Raw genomic sequence first — 18,942 nt, forward strand, 5'->3', positions numbered from 1 at the left:
TATATTAAATATATATATATATTCAATAAGCGCTATAAACTTAAAAGTAAACCTTCAGACGCAAGGTAGAACACTAAACCAATAGTTTAAAAGGAAATCGTTTGAAAGACAATACGCCCATCAACACACCAAAAAATTACAATGGCAGATAAAAAAATTGGTGAATACTATGCACCACCTGTGAAAATGGGCAAATGGGAGGGTTTCAAAAAATTCCTATGGAACAGTGAAACTAGCCAATGCCTTGGACGCACCGGATCCAGTTGGGGTAAGTACATTATTAAATCGCTTACATTTAAATTAATATTATACATACATATATTAAAAACTATTAAAACAATTTATCAATAAAATCGATTTGTGGTCTATGTCACCGTACACTCGGATTGAGAATGTGTATATTTTGTAGGATGTATATAGTTTTTCTACTTTTTATCGATTTAGCATAGATTTATGGGTATCGGGCATATAAATACAGATATTTTACCAAATTATATTACTAACAAAAATCAATTATTAATCAAATGGTTCAAGCTATTGAGTTTCGGAAATTGAAGTAGCTAATAAAACAAATTCTAGACCCATTGAATCAATTTCTATAACTGTACTAGCTTTATAATAGGACATGTAAGAAACGTCTGAATTGTGTGCGTTGCGACTGGGGGTAACCTGCTTACTGGCAAACGGGAGTATGTCACTACAGTTAAATTTAAGGTAAACCCCTATTCTCTTTTTGTAATGCAAACAATGGCTGTGTTGTCCTAATTCTTACAAGGGTAAGTTAGATTGTGGGCATGGCTAATTGTTTTTTTTATTACGGTTGTATTCATTTATATTAAGATATACGTACATATGTACGTATATATATTATGATATTAACACATTAAATAATTTAAGATTAAATAATTTAAATTTTGCAGTCAAACGAAGTACGTATACATTTTTAAATGAAATCAAATTTTTTAACAAGGTATCTAAATCTCGGTCCATTTATCAATTGCCACAATTATCATAAAGGCAATTTAAAAAATAGATTCATCAGGGACTCAATTATTGAAATCAACTTGCGGCGCAGCAAACCGGGCTACAAGTAAAGCAATTAAATGAATATCGTTTCAATTTACAGTGATACTCGAAAGTTAGCTAACAACATGCTAAATAAAACGATGCGATTTTTAACGAAAACTTAATAATTCAACTAAAAACTATAACCTTTACACCAGTGACACCGCAATTAGCTTGCGAATCATAAAAGATTTGCATGAATTTACAGTCCGAAAGAGTCGAGTCCCCCGACTATCCAATACCCGTTACTCAGCTAGTGGAAGTGCCAGCGCAAAATTTCATAATTTTTCTGGGATATCGATAGATATTGGAAGCTCGATTGGAACGCTGGATTGCGTTCTCTCTTGTATTTTAGTAGTCTTGTACATTTTTTATAACCGGTACTCGTAAATTAATACCCAGGATTCGTTAAAAGGAATGAACAGGCAGAAGGAAGCGTTTCCACTATATAAAGAATATATACTCTTGATCCTGATCAATAGCCGAGTCGATATATGATATGTTTATGTTATATTTATATCGTGATTCAGCAACCCTATTTCACACTAGCTGAGTAACGGGTATCTAATTGTCGGGGATAATAATCAAGATTATAAATACCTCCTTTTTATTTCTCCTACTGGGATAGTAACATATATTTGGACTTCATCAGCGTCTAAATGAACTTTACATTCGCACAGGACTCTAGGCAAATCATTAACATATTTATATTAGAAAACATAAAGGAAATAACATTGAAACCACGGGAATTCCTGGAATAAGCCTGCTAAATGTTGATAATTAGATACTAGGGACCACCACTGTGTGTTACACACCTTTCATCATTTTATTTAGGATTTTCTAATACTGGCAATATTTTATTTATAAGCAGATTCTTACATGCATATTTCCTTTCCATTTTCATTGATAGAAAATTGGTCTCACTTGTTGGTATCTCGTTCGCCCTCTCTAATGTTCACTGACTATTTAACGGGTATCTGATAGTCGTGAAACTCTGCTATAGCGAACTCTCTTGTTATTAATGAAGCTAAGAATTATACCTATGAGTAATTAATAACCGTTGACTCTTTTCGTGTTTCACATTTTTCCAGCGAAAATTCTTCTATTTTACATAATATTTTATGCGGCGTTAACTGGTTTTTTTGCTGCAATTTTCACTGTATTTTATCAAACATTGGACAATGAAAAGCCAAAATGGATGCTTGACAATGGCTTGATAGGGTCCAACCCAGGTAAGTAACGAAATATCATACTACCTTTAACTGTCCACAATCTTATTAAAAACATTAGACTGTGTTTGGGAATACAGTTAAGAAAAAATTACGTAAATTGAACATACAAATTTAATACTTACTCAATTTTTACATATTATTTAGAAAAATAGTTCTGGATTCTAGATTCTTTTTCATTGTAATGTTCTCTGTACTAAGTGTTCCGCACATTGGAACAATACTCCAGACAGAAATATAATATTTAATTTTAAATTTCTTTAACCACAGTTTTATAATTGTCTATATAAAAGAATATTTCTTATCAGACAGTACACCAAAGTTCTGAGTCAAAGAGTAAGAAATCAGATTAATCAATAAAATTCATTACTTTACATTTCATTAACATTATGAAAAGAAAAACTAAGCGCAGTTTATATGCTTTGAAATTTCAGGATGTCGACCACATCCTTTTTATTTAAATAGCAAAAGCAAATTTACTGATTATTTATGCGTATTTTCGGGTATGAAACACAAGTCTCTTTGGCCGGAACTCTAACAAAGACAACTACGAACGTAACCAGAAAGATGACTGTTTCAAAAATGAATATACAAGTATCGTGCTTTAAAGAGAAAATAGTTATAATAATTAATTTTTATCTCCATTTTATTTTAACTCCAAAGCTAAAATTTGTTCCGTTTACATCAGGTCTAGGCTTTCGACCAATGCCACCGGAAGCGAATGTTGAGAGCACATTAGTTTGGTACGAGTCATCAAAGAAGGATAACTATAAGTACTGGGTGGACGAGACTTCACGTTTTCTGAAATGTAAGTAGTACAATGAATACAGCAGTCTCAAACATACTTATAATGGAAAAGTTATATCAATTTACTTTATATTGGCGTTTGGTCTTTAATAAGTTGCGTTCCTAATTGTTTTTCTACAACTTTTTTTGTACTTTTATCCGTTTTCGGATAAATTAAATATATATGTGTATTCTTGGTAAGGAACACCGTCTGTCTGTCCGCGTGTCGATCTATCTATACGTATGATCGGCAACATCTTTCACTTATAATACCCTATCAGACAATAAATCAGACAATTACATTCTACATAACTATATACACTATATAATTTTCTGAGCAGTCCCCACCGCACTATGCGGAATTTTAAATTTTTTTGTATAAAGTAATATCTCGTAAATTATTAAAGATACGATGAGCATTATTTCTTAGTCTTATACATACATTTAGAATTATTTTGGCAAGGTGGTGAATGGTGGTAATTGCTGAATGTTCTTTTTCCTTTATGAGCCCATGCTTTTGTCGACGGGACCAGAAATGTAGTCGACCTACACCATGTATTAGATTGTCCACAATCGGTACTAACTTAAGGTTCTTAAAATTTTTGTGGCGCAAAAAATCTTTCGGAGTCGCATTGCAAATGGGGGCAAGCCTGGAATGAGTTCGTATTTGTAAGGGCGTTAAGCACTTTTCCGTCAATAACAGTCAAGTACAAATTAAACATAACGTAAAGGGTTTTATTATTATTGAGGATTGCTATCCATTATATTAAATTTTTGAAAAAGTTTGATTGCTGATTTTTCATTGCCATTGCCTCCTCTTGCTTTTCGTGCTACTGTATGATTTATGAGATATTGTAGGCTTACTATCGCTACGGCAACATTTTTTTTTCGGCCACTGCCTTATAGTTGGGATAAATTGCAGCCTTTCTGTTCTTTGCGTCCTCCTGAATCGCACAGAACTGGTACTTTGTAGGTCCTTGATCCAAAATTAAGGCCAGAGCCTCTTTATGTTATACGGGTTTGATTATCCACTTCCTAATAATCTTCGCTTCAGCTTCTGCAACCAGATCGTTGAGCTCATTCCTACGTGCCAGCCATACTCAACGCTTGCAACAATAATCCAGGGTTACGTTTCTGGAGTCTTGAGAAGTCGTTTGCTTGCTTTCTGTGCCGAAATTTCATAATTTTTCTCATTGAGAACAAATTTAAAAATTGTTCAAAAGTGTGGGCGTGACCGGCTTGGCGGCTTTAGGGCGTTAGAGTGGGCGTGGCAAAATGTTTTTGGCAAATCGATAGAAATTTACAAGACTAATAAAATTAGGAAAATATATCCAATATTTTTTCAAAAATGTGGGCGTGGCAGTTTTGGCTGTTTGGGTGAACAAACTTGCGCTGCGTCTATGTTTCTAAAATTTGTATGCTGAATCTAAATATATATATAAAATATAAATATATAATATCTTATAGCTTTTATAGTACCTGGAATCTCGCGTTCATACGGACAGACGGACATGGACAGATCGACTCGTCTATTGATCCTGATCAAGAACATATATACTTCGTATGGTCAGAAACGCTTGTGTGCCTTGCGTGTAAGATATCTATTTTCGTAAGCACTAAAAAACGGAACGTGCTTTATGTTTGCAACAACTGACTTTAAAGCTGTTAATATTTAACATTGGACTGGTAACCTACATTTGCGCTACATAACATAAACCTTTGGTCAATTCTTAATTAGTTAAGAAACTAATTTTTAAAGTTTGCAAGATTTTTAAAAACACATTTATGCCAAAACAACGGATCAACTTCACCATAGTGCACCGCCACGTCCGTCTTTTCGTTCCGTCCAGTTTAGTCAATTTTAAACCTATCTGCGTGAAACTTCCCCAAAAGTCTTGCTTATATGAGGTATTACTAAATACCACAACAAATTCAAAATATAAAAGTGGCAAAAAATGTACCTTCGTTGTTTTTAGTCGTTTGATAAACACTAGTTTTTGAACAATATACAATTCATTTTTTAATTTAAACTAAAGCGGTCGACTATAGAATATATATAAATAGATCCCATGAGAACCTCCGGAATATAAATTTAATAAAGGACATAGTGTTTGTACCAGATACACACACTAGGTTTTATACCTAGTATTCGTGAAGTTACATGGTATACTAGATTACTTAAATAGTATGTAACAGAACAGGTAGATGGAAGTTGACATTAAGAAAACTAAACAGCAGCAAAACTGAGAATAGCTGTTCAGGTACTTTAAAGTCGTTTTAAATCTGGCCAGTTGTACGACATTTTGTAAATTGGGGTGCGATTCGAGTACTTTAAAACTAAAACAGTGTCTTAAATAAGCCAAGACATTTTTAGAACTATTAAAAATAATAAAAAGCACCATCAAATAAATATTTTTGTCACTTCCATTGTCTCAAAAGCTAAAGCTACAAAGCTAAAAACATAATATTTAAAGGTGATTCGAATAACATTCGCAAATACGATTAATTCTTACATATAAAATAACATTTTTTGGGAAATTATTCTGTTATGGCTTGTTTTTATATTCTAAATATTGCTCAATCTCCTATAGGACTATTGTACTAAATATTTTTGAACGATTTGTCTTCAGGGTCAGAAATGAATCAATCATTCCTTGTCATATAAATTAATTATAATTGACATACACTTCGTATATTATAAAATTATGGCATGCTTTCTCAGGCGTGGGCTTTTGATATTGCATATTAATTTTAATGATATATTTTTTTTGTCATTTTTATCTGTGATAACCGACAATAATAAGATCACAGTAAGTTATACACAGATCGAACAAATAGCAAACAGAAATCTTTATCGCTATTTTATAGTCTTGCAAAGCTTATTAGTGATAAACAAAAGGCGTAAAGTAAATAAATAATGTTTACTAATGTAAAGTTAATAAAAAATATTAACCTGTGGACAAAACAATATAAAGTAATACGATCTTAAGGCTTTACCCTTCTTAAACTCTGTTAACGGACTTCGCAGCGTACCAAGATCTTGAGAAGCAGAATCAAGTGAACTGTAGCTTTGAACATCCACCACAAGACGACAAAGTCTGCGGCATTGACTTCTCCAGCTTCTCGCCATGTACAGCTGACAACAACTTTGGCTACCACGTTGCCCGGCCATGTATTTTCCTTAAGTTGAATAAGGTAAAAGACTTAAACTATTAGGCAAAATCAAATCATTTCCTGAACATAAAAGTTACATTCGATTTCTAGATTTACAATTGGATACCAGAAATTTACAACGATTCTAAGACCTTGCCAGATCATATGCCAGAGGAACTAAAACAGCACATCAAGGAAAAGCAAAGTCTTAGGCCCAATGAAGTAAGCTTAGAAACAATATTTTAACAATAATTGAATTTAAATAAAAAATGGTTTTTTATATTCTTCTTCCAGACAAATGTAGTTTGGGTCTCGTGCGAGGGAGAAAATCCCGCTGATGTCGAGAACATAAAAGCACGTGACTACTATCCCCGCATGGGGTTTCCTCGTTACTATTTTCCGTTTAAAAACATTCAGGGATATATACCGCCCATTGTTGCTGTTCAATTTACCGTTGAAAGTAAGTAAAAATTGTATATGTATTACATGGGTAATTAATAATTATTCTATAAAAACGATGCAATGTTGTTTTTATTGATAGAAGTTTTTTACAAATACAAATGTATAATGTTTGTATAAAAAGGTAGGAAATCCATTATTTAATTAATTAACAAACTGTATTCTATAGTCAGATGGAGTTTTTATCGCGTAATTTTCATTTTTGGGCTTACATATTTTTAGCTGCCATTGACCAAGTTATTCAGCCGTGATCAGCCGTACCATCAACGGTTTTAGAACCATTTCATAACCGTGTTAATATAGTACTAGAACTTTGCAAATCATATTTATTAGAATAACTACTCTTGTCAATCTTGTCATGTCCGTTTACTTAACTGTCCGTACAAACGAAGAGAACACAGTAAATATAACATTCTATATTTACTACTATAGTTACCGACACAAAAAGTCACGCCCACACTTTTTATACCCATTTCTATAGATATGTCAACAACATATAACACTCTTATGCCTATAAGCCGCAAAAAATGGAAACTTTGTTTAAGCTTATGTTGCAATTTATCACAACTAGCTGAGTAACGGAAGTCTCACAGTTTAGGAAGTCGTCTATAATTATTTTTAAAAAATGATTGCCCTTTTAAATTGTATTATTAACATGTTTTATTTCTATGGGTTCATTGGGAAAGACTATAGCAAACTTTGTTGTTACTTATAATATTTAAGTGATATTTTTAACCATACATTTGCAATGTGGTAAGCCCTTACTATGGTAACTCTTTATTTTAGCCGGCGTTTTGATCAATATTGAATGTAAAGCTTGGGCCCGCAACATTAATCACGACCGTTCAGACAGAAGAGGATCCGTTCACTTCGAGTTGATGGTTGATTAAGAGAGTCGTTACGAAGATGTCATTGGCGAGAAGAGATCGGCCGTATTATAAAGTGGTCATCGAAAAATATATGAGAAAATAAAATAAAATAAATGAATGGAATCTAGAAAAAACTGGCAACAAAACCCACACAGAATAGATACAAGAAAAATGTAGTAGCGCAGAAACGACAGGTTATTGCAAAAAAAAAACAAAACAAAAAAATTAACGTGCGAAATACAGCAGCAACCAAAGAGAAAACTAATAAAAAAAAGCTACAAAACCCAATGAAAACCTTTAAGAGAAAATAAACCTTGCCCAATAAAGCAAAACAAAAAGCTTAGAATATAGAACCCTACCCAACGCTAAATAAACACCGCCTCACGCATATTCACACAAAAACCTTAATTTTTAATCATAGCTTCTTTTTCACAGCAAATAGGCAGAAGCATAAACAAAATGTTCATAGCAAAAAATTTTACCTATTTCAATTCTTGTTTGTTGTTTAGTTTTACCCTCATATAGCAAGAAACAACAAGTACTACAAACAAGAGTACTAAAATTCTAACATATATTGTACTTAAACAATTACCAAAGTTCAGTACCTTATCCCATCATCGCGATTATCATTTTTAAAAGCAAAATATAATGTAAAGGTTTTTGAAATATCATTTGGTTTATTCAATATAATGTTAAAAAAAACATTATTTTACCCACTTCGAAAAATTATAATTACATAATGCCTAATACTTTTTTGTGTTAATACTGCGTTCACAATGCAACGAGAACATAAATTGTAGTTTCTTGCAAAGAATTAAACCACAACTGGAATTAGAAAACTAAATCGAAAAAATCTTTATGAATTATTAAATAAAGGAAAACTGAAAGCAAATCAAGGCATATATCTACTGAAGCCTCTTTATTTATTCTTGAGATCACCGATGGATGAATCGCATTAAAATACATAAATTAAATTAATAAAACCGAAGAACACAGAATAAACTGCAGAGATAACTGAGTAAAATGTAAAAATATTACGGGTTGCAATAATAATGAGCATATAAAATTTAAATATATAATGTATACTACACCACAGAAATAAATTCAAGTTGCTTTACCCAATTTACCCGTTTCCATCATATGTATGTTTTACAGCGAAATCCAGGGAAGTTAAGAATTTCTTAGTCCACCCGTTCGCATAGTTAAGTTTCTCACTGTATAACTGCAATATACTATATGTATATTATATTACATTTTGTTATTTACTCACAGGCAACCCGTTGACCAGATTGTGAAAATAATAAGAGAAATTTGAGTCTCCTCTTTTCCATCCACTTAACAAGATAAATTTCTTTGATTCGTATAAGGTATTGAGCCATATAAATGATAGTCTTGCTAAAAAGAAGAAAAAGTGCAGCCTAAATAAAATAAAATATATAATAAGCGTAATTTCACAAAAAGAACTTAAACAGAAATATCTCAAGAGAAAATATTTCACTTAATTAAAAGAAATCGAAATTGAAATATTGATGCCATGTCCATTTCTATTGCAAATTTGGTATGTGGACTTCATTATTTTTTGAAGTCGCATTTGACTTCATCAAATTTATTAAGTTTAACCAGTGTACGTTATTAAAATATAATCTTTAAAATACCATGTAAAATGGTTCGAAAATGTAATGCGGAAATGGTTTTCGAAAATCTTTGTAGTGCATGTTTTCCTAAGACTAAGCTTAACAAATTATTAAATAAAAGTATTAAGTTAAGTAGTAAAACAAAATTACCAAAACTTTTAATTTTTAACCAAAAGTTCTGGTTGGGAGATCGTTTGAAATATATTTATCCTTCAGGTAACCGCGGGCAGAAATACCTTTAAATTGTGCTTGCTTATTCATTTATTTCTTTTACACACAAATTTAAATTTGAATATTTTTTTAATTTACAATTTTCCTGGTAAAGCGTCGTTGAATCTTAATAGATTATCTCGGGTAACATCAGAATTCATTATTTTTATTAATAAATATATTCTAAACATATAAACACATAAAAACAAACTAACAATTAAATATTTTTCCCAGCTGCTTATAAATTAAAAAAATTATGTTCATCAGTTGCTGATTGGAATGGTCTGCCAGCGGCTGCCAATAACTCGCTATGATTCGTTTTCGAATAAAATATTACTTTAAAGACTAAACTTTATTTAATAAAATTATATTTAACAAGTATATAAATAAACTGCCATTTTTAATGCATTAATAAACACGTAGAAAAAACAATAAAAAATTGAACTTTTGTAAGTAAGCCGGCGACAAAAGTTTTTCAATGATTGTTTTAGAAATTTAAAAAAGTCACATATTTATAAATATGCCCAATGTTCAGATTTCGCTACCAAAAAGTTTTCTAAGGTCTCCCACAGAGAAGTCAAACACACTGGAGCGTGTGTATAAATCAACGATAATTGATCAAATTTTCGTTTTATAATAATTGGTATAAATTAACGAAAAAGTATGAAACAACTAGTGACATTACCAAAATTAAATGAAATAGAAAAAAAGTGTATTTAAATTAAACTATATAGCTCTAAGAAAGAATAACATTTACAAAATGTATGCAAATATATATATGTTATATGCAAAAATTAAAAAATGTAAGTATGCATTCATTTATAATTCTTGGTTTACCACTAAAACCTTTTCAACCAAAAGCGCAGACCGCAGTACACGAGCAGTATAAATTCAAAAACTACAATTTATCTTTCGTAGAAATAACTTGTTTAGGTTTTCTTTAAAAGTTATTAGACCTAAAGTAACATAAATCAATAATACGAATTTGATTTTCTAGTCAGGTGTAGGAATTTCAAAAATAAATCCCAAACTGCTCTTACGACATCTTCATTAAAAAGAAAAAATTATAAAATGGGCAACAAAACGACGAACGACACAGCTTTTTGTATTATTTAAAAATAACTATAATAGAAAATAATAAAAAAAGCTAAAATATTAAATTAAACTTACATCAAGAAGTAAATAAAAACAACTTATAAAATGTAATACAATGTGCTACATAATTCTTGAAAAAATCCCATTAAAAACGAAGTCAATGTACACGTTACAAAGAATAAATTGTTTGACACATTTTACTTAATTCAATAAAAATAATATGTTGATATGGAATTAAGCAATTCCAAAAAAAAAACAAAAACAAAGAGAGAAAGTTTTTTATTATAGCTTCATTTAGCTAAAACTATACTAACTTAGATAGTATAGCATTAGCTACGGGGCTTACAGCTATATTTATTTACAATGTTATTATATCTTAATTTAGTTAATATCTAATTTGATAACTAATTGCTGGCTTGTTATGTACAATTGCCTGTTTTGTTTTTAGATTTTGTGGTATAATTGGGTTTTTTTGAGGAAAAGTATGAGTTTTTGTATGTTATCTGGATTTGGTTTGCTAAGAAGGTCTAGAGGGTTGGTGTTGTTAAACATATCTTCTTTGGCTTGTAGGAGGGATGGGCATGAGTTTAATATGTGGGTTATTGAAATATCACCTTGGCAAAACGGACAAGTGGGTATTGAATTGGGATTTAGGTAGTGTTGGTGGGTTATGTTTGTGTGTCCTAGTCGAAGTCGTATTATTTTTATTTGGTCAAGTCTGTTCCAATTTGGGTGAGATTGTTTGAGGTAATCGCATGTCTGTGAGGTGTTCCTATTAATAGATTGGTACCATGGACTGCAGTTTTTTAGGTTTTCTTTCTTTTTTGTCGCAAGGTCGGCTTTAAGTTGTTTTTTTATATCTGTGGTATTTATGTTTGGGGTGAGGATAAGTGGCATGTTGCTTGCTGATTTTGCAGCTTGATCGGCTAGTTCATTTCCTTTTATTCCTGAATGGCCAGGAATCCAAATTATTTTAATTTTAGGTGCGTGTTGCGTTATTAGCGATCGTATTCTGCTTGGGTAAATATAAATGTTATTATTTGTGTTTTGAATTGAATCTATTGCTGATAGGGAGTCGGAACAGATAATAAATTTGCCTCTTCGGTTTTTAGTAAGTTCTATTGCTTCTAGGATGGCGATTGTTTCGGAGGTGAGGACGGAGGTGGATGGAGGCAGTATGCCGTATTTCAAGACGTCTGTCTCCGTTGTAATGGCGAATGATATTGTGTAATTAATTTTTGAACCGTCAGTGAATATGAAATTATGTGTTTTAAGGTTATTCTTTGTGTGTTCGTATAATTTTCTGTATTGATCTGAAGATGTTTGTTCTTTCTTGTGGATTCTGAGTGATGTGTCTATTAGATTGGGGAGGGTCCATGATGGCCCGTATTTATGGAGTTTTATTGGTTTGTAGGGTAGATTAAGTTCTAGGCTATGCTTGATTGTTCGGTCTATTGTTGGTGTTTTTTTCATTTTAGTTTTTTTTTTATGCTTAACGAACTTATGTTTTGGCAAAGACACTAGAATAACAAGATGCGTAACGGCCATACATTCGATTGGCACTATGCAGCCACTTTTTTGGTGAAGGCCAAATTTGCTCTCGTTCCGCTCGCTGACGCTGAGAGCGTAGGAAATCTAAAAATAGAATTTGCTTGCTTGTGTGAGTAAAAACAAGAGACGAGAACGCGTATATGTGTGCGTGTTGTGCTAGAAGACGATTTTCGGGCCGAAATCAATTCTGATCGAAGAAACGAATTTACATATTTGAAGTTTTGGCCAATTTCGTAGCAATATGATGAAATAAAATAAAAAGTCACGCCCTGACTATTATAATTTAAAATTTTTTTAAATTCGTTTGTTAAGATCGCCGCTCGAATTAGCTACCTTTTACATATTTATATTTATGTTGATAATTAATTATGTGTAATATATATATGTCGGAAAGTTAACTGTTTCGGGGTCCTCTGTTGCCGCGCTCCGCCCGCGAGTCGTACACTTCCTCGGTTGCGACCGAGCAAAATCCGTTAAACTCGCATAACGGAACACAGCGAACAGCGATCAAAAAGAAACGAAGACAAGAACAGCTCGATACGAATTTTATTTATTAGAGATGGAACATAGAAAATAAAAATAAGATTAATAATGATGCGACACGGCCTTCCTGACCAGCACACGTCCTCGTGTGTAATATAAGTTTTGAAATTAAACAAGCTTAATCTAGAAAGATAACATTAAACGTAATTCAGAGTATTAGTAAAGGTTCTCTTTTTTTTTTTTTTTTTAATTTTATTTTTCTTGTTATCGACCAACTCGAGTGACAGAAGTACCAAGAAGATCGTTTGTTATTATTAGCAACACACTAGGACAATTCAACCCGCCACGCCGCCAGTCACCAGACATCAAATAAGTCAACACAGTAACACGTGTACCTACTAGCACTGGCAACTTGGCGACGTTGCATGTGTCCCCAATCTCGCATTGAAATCCATCAATGCCTCTCATTCACTTGAGTCTTCAAACAACTCAGTAACTTTTCGCTTACATTGGCATCCACCAACGGATTTCTAACGTCTCTTTCAACGTTTTCATCCACATTGGAATCCACCAAGGGATTTCTAACGTCTCTTTCAACGTTTTCATCCACATTGGAATCCACCAAGGGATTTCTAACGTCTCTTTCAACGTTTTCATCCACATTGGAATCCACCAAGGGATTTCTAACGTCTCTTTCAACGTTTTCTTGATCATCACATAGATCTAACTCTTTGGGGATCTCCTCTGTTGGCATACTGCGCAAAGCTTCATGTGGGTACTTATAAGTCCGCTTATTAGTTAAAGATTTTAAAATATAACGATCTCCCTCAAGTACCTCTGTCACGAGGAAAGGTCCTTTATATTTTTGGTCTATATTCTATGTCAAAGTCGAAGGACTGCATATATGCCCACCAACGGTGTACTCTCGGCGTTAGTTCAGTCTTGTTGCGAGTAGCTTTTAGAGAATTACAGTCTGTAAAAACAACAAATCGTCGCCCGTGTAAATAGTGACGAAAGTGTCTCATGGAGTTATACACAGCTAAAGTTTCAAGCTCGTACGAATGATATCGAGATTCCGTCAAGGATGTTTGTTTGCTGTAATACTCAACTACACGACGTTTATTATCTATTTTGTGGAGTAGAATTGCTCCGTAGCCATCCATACTGGCATCTGTATGCAGTTCAATGGGATGCCGAGGATCGAAGATAACAAGGACGGGCTCATCTGTAAGCAATTTAGTGACTTTTTGACGAATTTGTTCGTGTTCAAGTTTCCATTCAAATATTTTGTTTTTGCAGGTCAGTCTATATAAGGGTCTCATGATTTCTGAAAACTTTGGCACAAACTGCCTAAAATAAGAGGCTAGGCCAATAAATTGTCTTACTTGGGTAACAGACTGCGGAGGCGGTAAAGCGACTAATGCTTTTATCTTAGAGGGATTTGGTCTTATTTCGCCCTCTTTTACCACAAACCCCAGATATTCAACGCAAGATTTCAGGAATGAACATTTTCCGATATTAAAAGAAAACCCAGCCTGCGATAATATTTTCAAAACTGTCCTTAACCTTACAAAAGCTTCTTCTTTTGTTTCTGCGATAATCATTATATCGTCCATATAAACGATAACGTAAGAGTGGGCAAGCTCACCCAAAGCTTTCATAACTGCACGCTGGAACACGGATGGGGCATTCTTTAACCCGAAGGGCATAGTTAGAAATTCGAATTGGCCGTCAGGTGTCACAAAAGCCGTGCGCTCAATTGAATTTGCGTGAATAGGTATCTGATGAAACCCGCTGGCCATATCCAAGCAACTAAAGAAACTTGCTCCACACAACCTAGATATTTGGTCACTAATTAGTGGTAAGGGATATTTCTCTGCAACTGTGTTTGTATTTAGTTCGCGGTAATCCACGCAAAGACGATCAGAACCATTTTTCTTTTTAACGAGTAAAACTGGACTGGCGAACGGTGAGCTGCTAGGACGGATGATGTTAGCTAACAGCAGCTCATTAACCTTGTTTCGGACAATTTGTTTTTCCTCTATACTAAGTCGGTACGGTCGTCTGTGTACAGTTTTTATTGGATCAATTCTAATTCAACAACTTCTAATTCGCCAGATGTAACACGATTTTTGGGAAAACCGTCTATAAATGAGTCACAGAGTTCATTCAAAAGATTTACCAAGATTTTCCTATCCTCGCCACACAATTCGGTATTAACATTTTCAAGACTAAAACTACTACTCAAAGCAGATAGGGTTTGCACAGACCTTGTTTTACATAACTCTATTTTATCTATTGTTATAGTAGCACTAAATCCCTGACTTAAAATTTCGCGTCCAATTATAATATTATAATTAATGCAATCATTAAGAATTACGTGAAAAAGCACTTCGAGACAGTAGCCACTTATTGTTACGTTTGACAAAATTTGTAATGTACTGGTAACAGTATTATTTTATTTAAGGGTATTTATTACCCTTTAAAACTACAATGTTGTTAATTCGTGTGCCCGAGAGTTGGGTGGACACAGATTCTCTTACAAGTGAGCATTCGGCTCCAGAGTCGAAATAAAATGGATACGACTCACCAGATGATATCAATGTCCCAATTGGCTCGACTACGTGACACACGTTGACACGCTTCTCGTCGGCTTTAGTTTGGTTTGACAACGATTGTCTTGCAGGGCAAGCTGACGCTATATGCCCCTGGTTTCCACATCTATAGCAAGTAATTGACCCAGGTTTAGAGTCAGATAAGCGCCCAATACTCGAACTAGATCCTTGTTGATTCTTTAAGTTGTTTTTCATGGAGCGGCAGTCAGCTATCTTGTGGCCAATTTTTCCACAAAAGTGGCACTCAACATTTGGGTGTAGGCGAGCTCTTTTGCTGGTAGAATTTTCTGGAACGGGATGGTCCTTCCTCTTGCCATACGAAAACGCTCTTAGCTCGTTCTGCAACTCGTTGCGTGTTTTGACAGTAGTTGTGAACACAGTGCGTTGCAGCCTACCATCTATATTTGCAGCATGTGCCAGGGCAACAGACACTGCAATTTCTTCTGCGGTCATAGACTTCCATTTTGCCATAAGTGTTGTTATAAATCGGCTACCATACAGCGCAAGACATTCGCCGTCGTTTGGCCGCCCGTTTAATACATTAAAGACTGTTGCTGCTGGCGTCTCATTGCCTTCATACTGCTGAAGGAACATTTCTTGGAATTGGCTCCAAGTCATTCCGGCGAAACAAATTTGTGACAGCCAATTAGAAGCACTGCCCTCCAATGATTTGGTTAAGGCCATGAGCAAAGCACTGCCATCCAGAGGATTTTCTCCTACAATAAGGTCCACTGTAGAGCACCAAGTGGCTGCACTTGAACCGGCGGACTCAGGGTTGAACTTGGGTAGTACAACTACTTGTGTAGTCTGCGAGCCCCTCACGGCATTTACAATTTCCAATAGATTACGATGCTGCATTTCTAAAATTGTGGACAGGCGATCATCAGTGATGGCTTGGGGCTGAGGCGATCCCACTTCTGATGTCGGAAAGTTAACTGTTTCGGGGTCCTCTGTTGCCGCGCTCCGCCCGCGAGTCGTACACTTCCTCGGTTGCGACCGAGCAAAATCCGTTAAACTCGCATAACGGAACACAGCGAACAGCGATCAAAAAGAAACGAAGACAAGAACAGCTCGATACGAATTTTATTTATTAGAGATGGAACATAGAAAATAAAAATAAGATTAATAATGATGCGACATATACACTACTTTTATTTGTGCACTAATGCTCAACAAAAAATTTTTTTATACACATTTGTTTTTTATTATTTTTAAAAATATTTCAAAAATTTTAATGTGTATTTTACAAATATTAATAAAAAGATCAGATGGTGCCCTTAGTTTTCCGAAATATTAGAAATTTAAGTAATAAAAATTAATAAAATAAATAAAAATATGAAAACTGTTTATTGCAAAAGTCATATCTGGAGGCACGAAGTGCGGACATAAGCACTCAACAATCATTGCCTTAATAATTTTTCACACGTCGCAAGCTGAATACCCTAATGACAAGTAATCTAATATAAAGTCATTTTCGAAATTTATTTTGTGATGTACATAGATTCGTCTATTACTATTTCTAAGCTTTATTTAAATAATAATAACGTTAAGGCAATGCAAAACAAGAATTTTTCGCATGGTGCCAATTGATAAAAAATAATATAGATTTAAAGTCAACGAACTTCTAAAGTGAAGGGCATATTTTGTCAAATTTACAATGCATGAGCATACGTGTACAAGTTATCAAGTGGCGTGGGAGTAGCCGGTTGGCTGTTGCTAGTTGTCCAGTAGGGGGAAGGAGACTGTCCTTCAATACCGCTGGCCTAGAGACTCAGCCGGTATATTTTGCAATAAAAGGGTTTAACGGCTAAGTGCCGGAGTTTCGATATATGAGCTTGTGCTCTTTATTAATTGAATATAAAATCAGAACTGAACTTAAGAACTAACAAAAGCTCATGCATGACCGGATGCCCGTGGCAGACTGTGACCATGCACATTTTGCAGAAGTCATACGATCGCTGCTAGCCAATGGGACAAAGCCACGGCCCATAAGGGCGCAATATGTTGGCTCAGCTCTCGGCCCAATTAGGGTGGACCCAATTTAGGGTGGACCATACATGAGTGGAGTAATAATTATAATATTAAATGCTTAATATTAATAAATCATGGGTAATAAAATGATTAATATTCATAGGAGGAATAAAAATAGGCCTGCTGATGCTAACCTGGGAGTTCGTTGTTAACTTACACACATACAGTTGTTTGCTATCCCTGTATGCGTAGAAAAGAGCTGTTTGCTGTAGCGCTCTTTCTCTCTCGAACCACCTCTAGAGCCACGGCAAAAAATCGCGTGCCAAAAATTTGTATGGCGTTACGCATCTTGTTATTCTAGTGTCTTTGGTATTGGTGTGTTTTTGGAAAAGATTAGGTTTTGTGATAGTTGTTATAGCTTTAACATAAAACAGCAATAAGGAACGCCATCGAACCCATGCCACTCAGCTTAAGTAGGTGAGAAGAGGTTCAATAGGTTACAGTTCCTCATAAATATATGTCGAAGAGTCATCAGGACGCTCTTCTTCCTCTTCACTATTCTCGTTGTCTGCATAACGTTTTCTGGCGCGTGAGCGAGGCATGTCTGTTCTGCTCAACGATCGATCGCTGACTGACTTAATCTCTCTTCACAAACTCCGAATTACGCGTAGTTCTTAACTTTTCACGCATTACCAACACATTTTGGAGACCCACTCCAGTCCACAACCCTAATGCACTACGTTCGGCATTCACTATAACGGTTCTCTGCCGCGCATCAAAAGAATAGAAAAGGCGCCTGCATGGCGCGTGCCAAGCAGAAACGCGCAATTACTAGACTAGCGACTATTACTAGACTAGACTAGACTATTACTACTAGCGCAATATTTAAATGATCAGCGACACGGCCATCCTGACCTATCACACGTCCTCGTGTGCTAGTAATCTCTTAATATCAATCATCGTTATTAATTCATTAAGTTATTCTTCATTCTTCATGACATTAAAGCAAACCAATACAAATATTTAAAACATTTCACTTATTACATTCAAGCCATGAGATCCGGATTACCAACAACTTTCAAGCAATCAATCATAATTTTATCATCTTCATACATAAATCGTTAAAGCTCTGTATTTTTAATACATTTTTCTACTAGCGCACAGTTTTTCAAACCGGCTAGTACATCTTTTGATAGCCTAGCTCACAGCTTTCAACTCGACGATACGGCCAACATACGTGGCACCCAGATAACGCAGTCTATAAGCCGGCCAGTTAACTCACACCACCAACCGTTACCAAATTTAAACTTAACTACAACAAAATGGCATCGTCGTTCAACTAAACAGGCGAGCGCGCTCCAACGGTACTTGCAGAAAAACGACGGACAACCACAATGCAAAGACGCAAAACATAATATGATGGAATAATTTGAGTTAATGCGTTCTTCTACTACTACTACTACTTCTACTCCGACACGGCCATGCTGACTCTAACACGACCTCGTGTTCCATTCAATTTTTATAATTTTATTATTATTTATTCATTTTCCTTTCACAAACAAAAGATTACATATTTCCATTTCAACTCGTAATTTTATTTTATTATTATTTATTCATGTTCCTTTCACAAACAAAAGATTTAATATTTCCATTTCAACTCGTATAAACTTATCAAGTTAATTTCACAAAACAGTACCAATCCTTCTTAACCAATATCTTTACATAATTCTTACTATAATGTAATTTTTTAACAAAATCAATTATTCTTCTTCATTCAACATTACAAATTCAATGCCCCACAAATCAAAATCAAATAAAAATT

At 34.3% G+C, this 18,942-nt stretch overlaps 2 protein-coding genes across 3 annotated transcripts; one reads left to right on the forward strand and one right to left on the reverse strand.

Annotated features, from left to right (window-relative positions):
- Positions 1-132: 132 nt before the first annotated feature.
- LOC27206785 (sodium/potassium-transporting ATPase subunit beta-2) lies at positions 133-10,105 on the forward strand. 2 transcript variants are annotated; one of them, XM_016182595.3, is made up of 8 exons: positions 133-268; positions 2,157-2,297; positions 2,983-3,102; positions 5,885-5,890; positions 6,109-6,275; positions 6,345-6,455; positions 6,528-6,693; positions 7,479-10,105. In XM_016182595.3, the coding sequence occupies exons 1-8, from the start codon at positions 142-144 to the stop codon at positions 7,580-7,582; spliced, it is 942 nt and encodes a 313-aa protein (XP_016025783.1). In that variant the 5' UTR covers positions 133-141; the 3' UTR covers positions 7,583-10,105. The 2 variants fall into 2 exon arrangements, with proteins under 2 accessions (XP_016025783.1, XP_016025782.1); XM_016182594.3 differs by lacking the exon at positions 5,885-5,890.
- Positions 10,106-12,432: 2,327 nt separating this feature from the next.
- Positions 12,433-16,258, reverse strand: LOC120285058. Its single transcript, XM_039295652.2, has 2 exons — positions 15,125-16,258; positions 12,433-12,717 (listed from the first exon to the last, which is right to left on the reverse strand). Exons 1-2 carry the CDS (start codon positions 16,005-16,007, stop codon positions 12,713-12,715), a joined length of 888 nt encoding a protein of 295 aa, XP_039151586.1. The 5' UTR covers positions 16,008-16,258; the 3' UTR covers positions 12,433-12,712.
- Positions 16,259-18,942: the final 2,684 nt, after the last annotated feature.

Source organism: Drosophila simulans, chromosome 2L (assembly GCF_016746395.2).
Source record: "Drosophila simulans strain w501 chromosome 2L, Prin_Dsim_3.1, whole genome shotgun sequence".
In the NCBI taxonomy this organism is placed as follows: Eukaryota; Metazoa; Arthropoda; class Insecta; order Diptera; family Drosophilidae; genus Drosophila; species Drosophila simulans.